Source organism: Acipenser ruthenus, chromosome 44, assembly GCF_902713425.1.
Source record: "Acipenser ruthenus chromosome 44, fAciRut3.2 maternal haplotype, whole genome shotgun sequence".
NCBI lineage: Eukaryota > Metazoa > Chordata > Actinopteri > Acipenseriformes > Acipenseridae > Acipenser > Acipenser ruthenus.
This window is the reverse complement of record NC_081232.1, coordinates 6198624-6210707: the sequence shown is the minus strand read 5'-3', so window position 1 is coordinate 6210707 and position 12084 is coordinate 6198624. Positions and strand designations below refer to the sequence as shown.

The window sequence follows — 12084 nt, the reverse complement described above, 5'->3', positions numbered from 1 at the left end:
CTACCTCTAAAGCTGAATGCTTGGGACTGCAGGCACACCAGGGGAGACTTGGGGTTTGGTACAGCAAAGTTGCCTCAAACTACGTCTCCTAGAACCAGGTTTCAAGCCGCTGTTCCTGAAAGTGTGACTTTGTGTTCCCTCGGATTTAGAGGCCAAGAAAGCCGTGTCTGGTCAGTCTGGATCTCCCCCCCCCCCCCCCGCCCTGTGAACTGAGGCGAGTGCTTTTGTGAACTCTGTCATGTGTTTATAGTCTACAAAACCAAAAGTTGGAATTTCATAATAAAAACAATAATATGAATTGTGTGTGTTTTTTTACCTTCAGATTTTTATGTAGTTTTATGGGTGGGATGTTTTAATGTAATTTCTTTGTGTGTGTGATTTATATTTATTTTTATTTGTTTATATATAAAATCATGTGTCCGGGGCTGTAAGCATTTAATTTTACACTGTGGCTGAGTCTGCAGTACATATTTAATATATGAATCAATCAAGAAAATAAGTGAGGCAAGGTTGGATAGTAAATAAGACTTTAAATATTTTGTTTAAATATAGCTGATACAGCATACATAAATAAATTACTATATATTGTTTAAATATAGCTGATACAGCATACATAAATGACTATTGTTTAAATATAGCTGTGTGACAGGGTGGACGAGTGGTGACGTCACGGCAGAAGCAGGCACGAAAACAAACTGACACCGGGTAAGTACTGCAGTTTTTAAAGAAAGAATCGGCTGGCTGCCTTTTTATTAAACAAAAAAATAAATAAAATATTTATACAAAAACACTTGCTCACCGAGCAAAAATAAAACGGTAAACAAAAACAAATCACGCACACAAAGTAAATAAAACACAGGTCAGGCTGGGCAGACTGCCTTCACTGTTTCTATGTTAATTTTACACTTGTTTCTCCGTCACTCCTCTGGCTCGCTCACTCTCTCCTTCTGACACCCCCCCTTGAGCTGGAGAGCTGCAGGCTTTTCATAACAGGTTTTTCATGGCCACCTTCTGCACGAGTTTTTCCACTTCTCCTGGCAGAGGACGAGCACCGATCTCGCCTCTGCCAGGACACGTTTTAAAAATAAACAAAACAATAACACGGAGGCGCTTCGCCGTCATAAATATAATACAATAAAAATAATACAAAATAAATACACAATACACTGCACAGGGGCGGAGGGGGAGACCCCGATCTAAAAATAAATAAACAAAACAATGTACAGGGCTGCTCGCCCTGTTACAAGCTGATACAGCATAAGTTTGAAAGGAGGTATAACTAGTGTACAAAGGTTTTTGTTTTTTTTTGGATGTAGAGTTTAAATGATTACAAAATCTTATTTCTTGATGTTTTGGACAAAAGCCCTTCAGCCGCGTAGAAAACCTATTTTAAACAAATTAACAAGTTCACTGCATCTGTGTGTGTGATATATATTACATATACCGGATGTACCGATAGCTACCACTAGCTATTTAAAAAAATATATTTTTTATTTTCAGGACGTTTCAGGCAAAAGCCCTTCAGCTGTTTAAAAAGAAAATATAATAAAATATTTTTTAATCTTTTAAACTTTTTGTGTACATCTTTTAAAAACCTTTTTTTTCATATGCCTTCAATTTTGTACACTGCAGTTTTATATGTATGTATTTTTTATGTGTGTGTGTGTGTGTATATATATATATATATATATATAGTTTAAAAAAAAAAAAGTGTGTTTTGACAGTTCAGGAGCTGATCTTCAGTTCTAGTTGCACTGCCATAGACATGTAACACAGGCTAGACAGGGGTTCAAATTTGGTGCTAGTCTCAAAGTAGCTTTTATTTTATTGATTTAAACAGCGGCGTATTACGATCCGCCACTATTTAGACTGCATATTGAAAGAATGGCTACAGAACTTGTATTCTTTCCCAATGTATTTATTTTATTCCACTTTATAACATTCAGACATCAGCAAGTTGCTATACAAAAACAACGGACCCCAAACATGCAGGGCTTACAGAATTTCATATATATTCATATTCTTATACACACTTTAAAATAAATGCTTGGATTTTCAATTCAGGGTCGTCTATGCTTAGAGTAAAAAAACAGGTTCCTGCTGTGTTAGAAAGTGGGACTCGCTGACCAGGGCATTCTGGTGCATGACCGACTCTTAATTAGAGAGTCTTACTGTTTAAAGATTATACATTTGAATACGATATAGCTTAAAACAATATTAATAAAACTAAGAGGAGGGCTCAAGACATCTTTATATCTCACTCTCTCCACTCCTCTCTCCTGTAAATATGTTTCAAACATTTAACATTTCTCAAACATGATTCGCCAAGATTTCTATGAATAGACGGAGAGCCTGTCTGCTTTTATCTTCAAATCGGGTTCCAGTCTTTCAGAGCGGGGACGTTTCTCTCTCATCCATCTCTCGCTCCCTTTCTCGTTCATGTCCAGTTCGCGGCAGTGCGTCAGTAACGAGTTTGTCTGTCCGTGGGGATCGGCTATTGAACCTGAGTAAGACAAACATGATGTAACGTGAGCAATGGCGGAGGAAGAGAAAGACACTAAGGTTTCTGCCAGAGTAGCAGTGTAGGAAAGAGTCCTTAAAAGAATACACATAAATCCAGTTTGGAAAGTTTCACATTTTCCCTTCAAATATGTAATCTCAAATGTAATGCGCTACTACCAAAATGAAATGACCTATTCTTATTAGGAATTTCAATTTTTAGTTATGGCTTCCCTTCAGAGTTCTTCAGGATAACTACCGTGGCAAACTGAGTCTTAATCAGCCGATCAACTGCATTAAGCTGCATTTAACATCTGACCCCTTCACAAGACATGCACCAAAATAAAACAATAACAACATATAGTGTGTTTCTTACCACTGATGCGATGCAAAAATAAACAAAGCAATTTCAATTCTCCTACATTAACAGCACATACAACTGCTTACAACAGCGTTTTAGAAGGGGATAGGAGGATGTGGGCCTCTCCTCCAATTAAAACCTGTGCTCAGATCACCCGATCTACTAGTGGGAATGCTGTGTTTGAGACAGACAGGAGTTAGTCATCGTTGGCAAAGCCTCCTCTGGTAAAAAAAAAAAAAAAAAAAAAAAAAACTCTGGTCTCCTCCAATTAAAATCTGTGCTCAGATCATGCGATCTGCCACCATGTTTAATGGGAGAAGGGAGGCTTGCTTCCCTTTGTAAAAAATAAAATGGTCCTCTAGGACCTGAACACCATCTGCCTCTGCTAGCACTGTAAGCAGGTGTCTCTCAGCAGCCAGAACTGCTGTTAATTTAGGAATGTTGAATCTAGAGTTTAGGTTAAAAAAAAAGAAATCTTAAATTTTAGCCAATAATTAGATTTTATTTTATTGAAAATTATATTATAATACTATATATATATATATATGTATATATATGTGATGAGCGAGTTCCGATTAATTAAACACCGAAACCGACTTCGAGGCTGTGTGGTCCAGTGGTTAAAGAAAAGGGCTTGTAACTAGGAGGTCCCTGGTTCAATCCCACCTCAACCACTGACTCATTGTGTGACCCTGAGCAAGTCACTCAACCTCCTTGTGCTCTGTCTTTTGGGTGAGATGTAATTGTAAGTGACTCTGCAGCTGATGCATAGTTCACACACCCTAGTCACTGTAAGTTGCCTTGGATAAAGGCGTCTGCTAAATAAACAAATAATAATAACTGCACAATTTCGATCGATTATTGTACTATAAAACTTCACATTCTTCTTTATGGTCACTCATCATAAGTTACTTTCGCATCATAAATACAAACTTTTTTTTTTTTTTTTTTTACAGATTTATCAATCACCTTATTAATGATGTTTCGTTCCACAAGAGAAAAGCGGCGGATATTAAATTATATAAATATAGGGTCAGTCCATGTCAGATCAGTCAACCTCGAAACAGAAGGTTAATCGATGTTTATATAAATATGTATTTATAAGTGAGCTACCCAAAGTTATTGTATTGTTTTACTGGTACTTTCACTTGTACAGTGGCTCTCAAAAGTATTCACCCCCTTGGACTTATCCACATTTTATTGTGTTACAACATGGAATCAAAATTGATTTAATTAGGAGTTTTTGCAACTGATCAACACAAAAAAGTCCATAATGTCAAAGTGAAAAATAAAATCTACAAATTGTTCTAAATTAATTACAAATACAACACAGAAAATAATTTCCGTGCAATAGGTCACGCTGTGCAACTTGTAAATACATTCACAGCAACACAGTAGTTAAGGGAGCAAAATCCTCATTTACTATCCATGATACTTTTACTTGCATTAGTAAAGGAATAGTATATTGCATTGGCTGCATCAAATGTAACAAGCTATATATTGGTGAAACAAAACAACGCTTGGCTGATCGCTTCGTGGAACATCTGAGAAGTATACGAATTAACATCTCTACCTTTCCTGTCGCCAGACATTTTAACAGAAATGACCACACTATAGAAGACACCACAATTTGTGGGATGGTTCAATGCTATGGAACTAATGCTGTCAGGAAACAAAAGGAATGTGAACTTATTTTCAAACTAGGCACTTTGGAGCCATTTGGAATGGACATTCTATTCTGAGGTCATCATCATCATCATCAACATTCTGGAATTTTGTTTAAAAGACTACTTGTTTGTTTTTTATCAACTTCTTAAAGCACTGTTTTTTTGTATTCAGCCGATGAAGGACTTGTAGTCCGAAACGTTCTGATAATTGATTTGTAATCAATTATTCTACCTTTTTAAGTACCTGAAATATCCTTTTCTCTTTTATATATAATGTTTCATTTTTTTCCTTTAAAAGGTTGAGGAGGCTCTGCCTCCCTTGTCTCCTCTAAGGAGCTCCACTGGTAAGAGTTACCATATTCCTGCACAACTATTAACTGCCATGCTGTACTTGTTCAACTCTCTTCTCATACACACGCACACACACTGCATCTCCACCGTTGGGAGGTGGAGTTTTACGTCAGTCTCTCAAGAAGAGCTCCAAACCTTAAAAGTGCAGAGCTAGTATTTACATATAAGAACATAAGAAGAACATAAGAATGTTTGCAAACGAGAGGAGGCCATTCAGCCCATCTTGCTTGTTTGGTTGTTAGTAGCTTATTGATCACAGAATCTCATCAAGCAGCTTCTTGAAGGATCCCAGGGTGTCAGCTTCAACAACATTACTGGGGAGTTGGTTCCAGACACTCACAATTCTCTGTGTAAAAAAGTGCCTCCAATTCTCAAACTTGCATAATTAGCACTGCATTTAAGGGATTAAATCGCGTTGGGCCACTTATTTCTCTGCTGGTATACGAAGGAGGGTGTCCCCTCTATAGAAATTACCCTTATGAGCATGTCTAGACACCCTGAACACATCAGGTACAAACTTAGAATCCTATTGCATTTAGAAAGGCTTCAAGGCAGGTGATACGGAATATTTCAGCTGAAAAATGTGGTATCCCCCATGTAATAAAATATAGGGGGTACCCCTAGAGAATACAAATGACCTGTATGACCATAACTGGACCCCCTGAACTCATCTGGTATATTACTAGAAAATCCTATTATGTTCAGAAAATCTTTAAGGCTGGGGATATGAAATATTTCAGCTTCTCTGGTGCTGTGAAAAACAAAACATGATTTAATATCGCAGCATTTCTTTATTTCTTACTGCTTTACAATTTGTATTTTTCCCAAAAATAATGAATTTCTTAACATTTACAGCACTGCAGCTTTTTAAAGTATGATTCCTTTTTAATTTCTATGGTCGATTCATTTTTCTTTTATAACTTGGTGATAAAATATTATTATATGCTACTGTGTGTGTTTTAAATTGTACGTTTGCATTATTAAAATAAAACCGCAGTCAAATAAATAAAATAAATACATCGTGAAATAAGACTCGAGTAGCTCGGGTAGTTGAGCAACATTACTGTTTTCGAAAGCACAGCAATAGCGGAGAAAATGCGCGTTCACGGTCACAGAAACATGCAGACGTCTATTAAAGAAATATGTGCATGCTCCAAATCAATCCAGAGAGATCTGCGCAAGCGCGAAATGTTGGTAATTTTGTCGGGGATGCAAGATATCAAGGGGTACAGGATTCATCATAACACCGCCTCATGTCGTTATATGTCCCGAGCCGAAGTTAACAAAACGAGAAGGGCCTTTAATACCAGACGATACCGCTCTCTTGTGAGGGTTCTATTGCTAATAGAAAATGGATACGTTTTTCTTCAGTTTTGTTTCTTGATGTTATGCAGCACTAGCTTTTGTTGCTAATTAATACACATGTGTCATGATTATTCTGTGCGTAATGGGGTTTGCTCAGAATTCAATCTGAGGACTGGTATAGCCTTCACTCGGGCTTCACGCCGGCGGCGGGCGCTTCGTGGGTATTTCCAATTGCCAAATAATAATAAAAAAGCTTCTTGCATTGAGCTGTTCAGTTTAGGTACGTCGTCATAAAAACAAACATGGTTTGTAAACTGTTTGTAAAACATGTAAAGAATAAAAGGACAGCTAACTTGTGTTATTTTTATTATTTGGATTTGAGTGCATGTTCATGTATTTGTGTACGTTTCAGTATTTAAGTTACCGTTACGTTAAGTTCTAACATTATTAGCGATATAAATAAAAGGTATTTTGTGATTAAAATATCTAGTTATCCGCAGTATGTGTTAATTCTGATCGTGCGGTTTGTTAAGTAACTTGTTCACAGTGTGTGTTCATAAAGTCAAAGCCTCCTCTTCTGGCTGTATAAGATGCGACATGCCTGTGATATGCTTAAAGTTGCTGCGTGCAGTTTGATTTCAACTCGTCATTCAAACCGGAGACTATTCCAATAGTATTGTTGTTACTGTGTTTCCGCTGACAGCAAACCCTATCCTCGATTATTTATTTGTTTTAATTTATTTGCGGTACTACATTTAAATAGACAGCTAGGAGGACAGCGAGGAAGCAGAACAGTCTACACAGAAAACATTCAGAGGGCATGTACAAGAACGGAGATGTTCTTTCGACAAGCAGAAAGAAATACTGTACACGAATACTGTATTTACCTATTTTCGGGCGGGTTTATTTGAAACAGTTTGAAAGAAGACATTCGAGGTCCTTTATCAGATATTTAAGACTTGCCTTGGCAAAGCGGGTGAAAGGAAAGCTCCGATCTATTTTTTTAAGAGAATAGCACAGAGGAACGAGGGAGAAAAGCGAATACTTCGGGTAGCTACAATGGTGCAAAACAAGAAGGTTGTAAAGTGCAAATCTAAACGTGAAGGATATTAGCACTGTTAAATATTTTGTTCCATACTTTCAGTCTCCTCCGGGGCTCTCTGAGTGCGTGGGCCCCTGTGCAGCTGCACGGTCTATTCCTCCGCCACTGAACGAAAATATATATTTTTATCAAACTTATGGGAACTAAATGTTTCTCTGTCCAAAGTTAATTCAGGAAATGTTTAACATTTTTAAATATCTGTCTCTCTCCCCCCTTTCCTCTCTCCCCCTCCCCTCCCCTCTCTCTTCTCCCTATATTCCTCTCCCCCTCTCTCCCTCTCACCTCTCTACCTCTTCCACTTTTCCTCTCCTGTCCCACTCTTCTTCACCTCTCCCCTCCCTCTCATTTCTGTCTCTCTCCTCTACACTTTTCCTCACCTCTCTCTCTCTCTCTGTCCTCTCCTCGTCACTGTCTCCTCTCTTTCTTCTCGCTGCGTTGCAGTTTCTCACTCAGTTTTCTCTCGTGCCCGGCGGGGTTTGGTCGGTTCGTGTTCTCGCGCGCCTCCTTCTTCGACCGACCCTTCCGCGAGGAGGCCACTGGAACAGAAATAGGGGAAATATATTTAATATCTATCTATCTGCCTAAGCACGCCCTCTCTGTGTGACGCCGGTCTGTCTATAACAAATAGAAATAGTGTTTTTCTCTCTATTTGTCTTTCTTTCTGTCAGTGTAAAACTCACCGCAGTAGCGCTCGCTCAGGTTGTAATATTCATACTGGTCGAAATATTCCCCCTCGAACCAGGTAGGCTGCAGATTGTTCACCTCCACAAAGCTGCTCATCTTTACAATGAAACTGCTGAGCACGTCTTTGCGATTACTGCGAGGGTAGAGTCTCTTCTCTTCTCTTCTCTTCTCTTCACGTTCAGTCTCAGTGACTCTTGTTGTTTATCCGAGCGCTCCGTCCCTTCCTTATATCTCGCCTCTCTCTGTTCCTCCCTCTATCCCTCCATCTCTCCACCTTTCTACCCCTCCCTCTCCGTCTGTCTTCCCCCGCCTTCTTTCTCTTGTTTACGTTCCAAAATGGTACAGAACGTTCTGTTTTTCTTTTTTTTTCTACATCCCCATTTGACATGTTTTGTTATATTCTCTTTTCCTTGATCTCTCCCACATTATTTAGCTTTTCTCGACCCCTTGCCCACTATTCCTTCTTTTCCTCAACATCCCTCTCTCCTATTTATTTTACTTTTCACTTTCTCTCCTCTCCATTTGCTTGTATTACATAACCCGTAATCACAGCGTGTGTTATAAAGCATTTAAAATAAATCGTACTTGATCTGTGACTCAGACAGGAAGAAAGTGGGCTCGTCGCCATGGTAACACAGCAACGCCCCTTTCCTCTGCAAACCAAAATAAACACAGCGAGCGAGACAAAACGGTTACAGCATCATTGCATCAGATATCCATGGTTTCTTTCTCTCATTCTTTCTTTCTATGTAAACATTCCCCCCCCCACTCCACTACAGTTGAAAACATCACATGACCTAATTCTTCAGACTGTCTGTATTGACTCTGGCTGTGAAGAATGTCAGGTGGTAGTTTGACTAAATATTTATATATATTTAAACAGTCACATGCTTGTTTAATCAGAGATTAGCTTCAAGGACATAACGACCTCATACAAAATATGTCTGTGTGTTTATTTACATATAGATTCAAACAAACTTTCTACATACTTTATAGATTGAAACATTATACTGTGAAACCCAAAAAACATGATTCAGACAACCCCCCCTTTCAATAGCCATAGTTTTATATATTATACTGGACTGTGGCTCCAGCAATGATTCAGACAGACCCCCTGAGTTTCAATAGCCATAGTTTTATATATTATACTGGACTGTGGCTCCAGCAATGATTCAGACAGCCCCCCTGAGTTTCAATAGCCATAGTTTTATATATTATACTGGACTGTGGCTCCAGCAATGATTCAGACAGCCCGTGTTTATTTAGAATAACAAAAGAAGGAAAAGAGCACAGGGTAGGCAGAAGGATGGAGGGAAGGAAAGGATCAACACACACACACACACACACACACACACACACACACACACACACACACACACTCAACTGAAACCGCAGCTCCTCGGCACTCGTCTCTCTGACTCCTGTTCGGCCTCCCTTCTTTGTTTTCCATCACTCACTCAGCCCAAAGTAGCTGTCCGTCTTCTCCCTTTCTTCCTCACTTCCTTCAGTAAGGTCCCAGGGGGAGAATCACACAACGATGATAAACTGCCGGTGTCGCAGCCGATATTAGTAATGGTGAAGGGGGGTGGTGCGGGTCTTGTAGATCCCCAGCCTCTTGCACAGCTCCCCAAATACCGCGACTCAAAGTTGTGGCCTTGGTCGCTATGTAGGCCTCAGGGCACGGAGGAGTAATCCATGGTGAACAGGACAAACTTGTTTCCTGCTGTGGACTTGGGAAAGGGGCTGAACACATCAATGGCCACCTGTTCCAGTGGCGCGCCCATCTTCAGTGCTACCAAGTAGGCACTCCACTGGAATGATGACTGTCTAGACGGGCCTTTCCGAGCAGTACAGCCATCACACCTCCGGACGTGCATCTCCACGTCCCTCTGGCAGTGGCCCCAAGCAGAAGGCCCTCAACCAGAAGGCCCTCTACAGGGCAGCAGTGTGGAGTAGTGGTTAGGGCTCTGGACTCTTGACTTGAGGGTTGTGGGTTCAATCCCCAGTGGGGGACACTGCTGTTGTACCCTTGAGCAAGGTACTTTACCTAGATTGCTCCAGTAAAAACCCAACTGTATAAATGGGTAATTGTATGTAAAAATAATGTGATATCTTGTAACCATTGTAAGTCGCCCTGGATAAGGGCGTCTGCTAAGAAATAAATAATAATAATAATAATAACCTCTGCAGGGTCTCTGTCACCCCGAAGTGTCCCTCTACCGAAGCCCCATGCACAGCCTGTAACACACACTCCCTCAGGATGGCAGGAACCACCACCTGCGAGTGGTTCGCAGATGAGGCCGGGTGGCGCCACAGATGGCAGAGGGTTCCGTCATGTAGGCTCAGCTTGTCCCACTGTCCTACAAGGCACTTTACCTCCTTGGAGAGGGGAGCCAGTAATCTTGTACAGCACCTCCTCGTCCTCGGGAGGGGGTATGCGTCCTTGCGGGTGTCTGCGTTGAGCTGGTGGTAGTCCATGCAGAGGCACAAGCTGCCATCCTTCTTCACTTTCAAGATGACCGGGGCAACCCATGGGCTTTCCAAGCACTCAATTACATTGTTAGCGGTGAGATGAGGGCCTCGGTTTCGTCTCGCTTGGCCAGGGGCAGACGACGGGCTCTCTCACGGCTGGGCCTGGTGTCCCCAATGTCGATGTGGTGTTGGTGCGGGTACAGTCCTTTGCTTTGGCCGCAAAGCAGTCCTGGTATTTCCGGCCCAGCTCCTCCAATTGCTTCTGATATTCTGAGCTGAGCCCTCAGCCTGGTCAGCGGCTGAACACGCTGTGGGGCTGGGCGACCTGCTGGCTTGTGGGTGAGTAGGGCAGCTGGCAGATGAATGTGTTGGCGGACAGGCAGCTGGCCGGGGTCGGCACCTGGTCTTCGGACCAGCGTGGTAGCTGTGAGTCTTGACTGCAGGTTGGCGGGCGGCTAGGCTGACTGGCTGGCAGGCTTGCTGGCTGACACGGTAGTTGGCAGGCTGATATGCTGGCCAATGTGATGTTAGCTGCGATACGTTTTCATAAATCGGTGTTTTTCTTGCGCAATGTCAACGCCTTCCCCCTCCCCCGATATAACGATTCATAGCTGTTCGTTTTTAGTACTTTTCATGTATGTATTTGATGCCATTGCCTAGAAGAATTGGAGGTAATTCTATTTATAAATTCACTGTTTGGCAACAGCAGTTTAAAAAAAAAAGTTGTTTTCCTAATGTTTTTGTTAGAGAAAAAAAATCCAAGGAAGTACTGTTTTACACCGGTGTTAGCGTTTGCCTTTTTGAGCCTTTCTACTTATGCACGAATCTTAGAACTTAAAGGCAAGGCTCTCTGTGGAGATTCATCCAAAATTACAGGACGCCGTTTGTATTTTTTTGAGAAACGAAAACAGGTATTGCATTGCAGACAGTAATTTTTGTTTAAATGTGTTGTCATCTTATTTGTCGAAGTGTATTGCAGACAGCATTTTTTTTTTAAAAAAAGGTGACATTTATCGTAATGTATATTTACGTTTAATTTGTATTATAAATACATTTTATCTTCAGGAAATTGCTCGCTGTATTTTTTTTTTAACATAAATAAATATTTTAAAACACGTATTTTGTCAGTATAATTTATGTCTGTCTATGTATAGTTAAAATCACTGCTTGCCAAATGTGTATTTCCTTCCAAAAATGTCGTTCGTGGACATGTCATACTGTGGCGTAAGCAAATAAGTGTTCATTAAGTCTTTATGTAGGCTCACTTTAACAAAGTTATATTATTTTCACGGTAAATTGCTTGGTGACTTTGAACCTTTTCAATAAATTGAGTGGTAAAGTGGGTACAAACACTTCTCTTCATGTAGAGAATACTGTTTTTGAAGTTTTAATCAAGTCTGTTGGATATCGAAACCTGTTTTAATATAGAAAACGTACACGTTTTTAGTGGAAGGTGGTATTTTAGGTTTATATATAATTTGAGAAACGCACAAAACGATTGGCTTCCTGTGCATACTGCCCTAAAGTGCAGTTAAATTATTTATATGAGCATCTGTAATCCTGGTTGACATGGTGGATGTACTCGCACAGCATCAAATACTGTACTAATAATTCAGAGAGCTCTCCAGTTTAATGTAGTACCC

The 12084-nt window shown here is 40.3% G+C and overlaps 1 protein-coding gene across 1 annotated transcript; it reads right to left on the bottom strand.

The window, feature by feature from the left end:
- Positions 1–713: 713 nt before the first annotated feature.
- On the bottom strand, positions 714–8229 carry nupr1b (nuclear protein 1b). Its single transcript, XM_033998222.3, has 3 exons — positions 7966–8229; positions 7663–7821; positions 714–2503 (listed from the first exon to the last, which is right to left on the bottom strand). The coding sequence occupies exons 1-2, from the start codon at positions 8063–8065 to the stop codon at positions 7691–7693; spliced, it is 231 nt and encodes a 76-aa protein (XP_033854113.1). The 5' UTR covers positions 8066–8229; the 3' UTR covers positions 714–2503; positions 7663–7690.
- Positions 8230–12084: the final 3855 nt, after the last annotated feature.

Bases quoted from the DNA above. Each gene is read 5' to 3' on its own strand.
- nupr1b (XM_033998222.3), bottom strand. From the start codon at position 8,065: ATGAGCAGCTTTGTGGAGGTGAACAATCTGCAGCCTACCTGGTTCGAG. The intron at 7,822-7,965 runs GTGAGTTTTACA...TTTCTGTTCCAG, and splicing joins CCTGAGCGAGCGCTACTGCG to TGGCCTCCTCGCGGAAGGGT.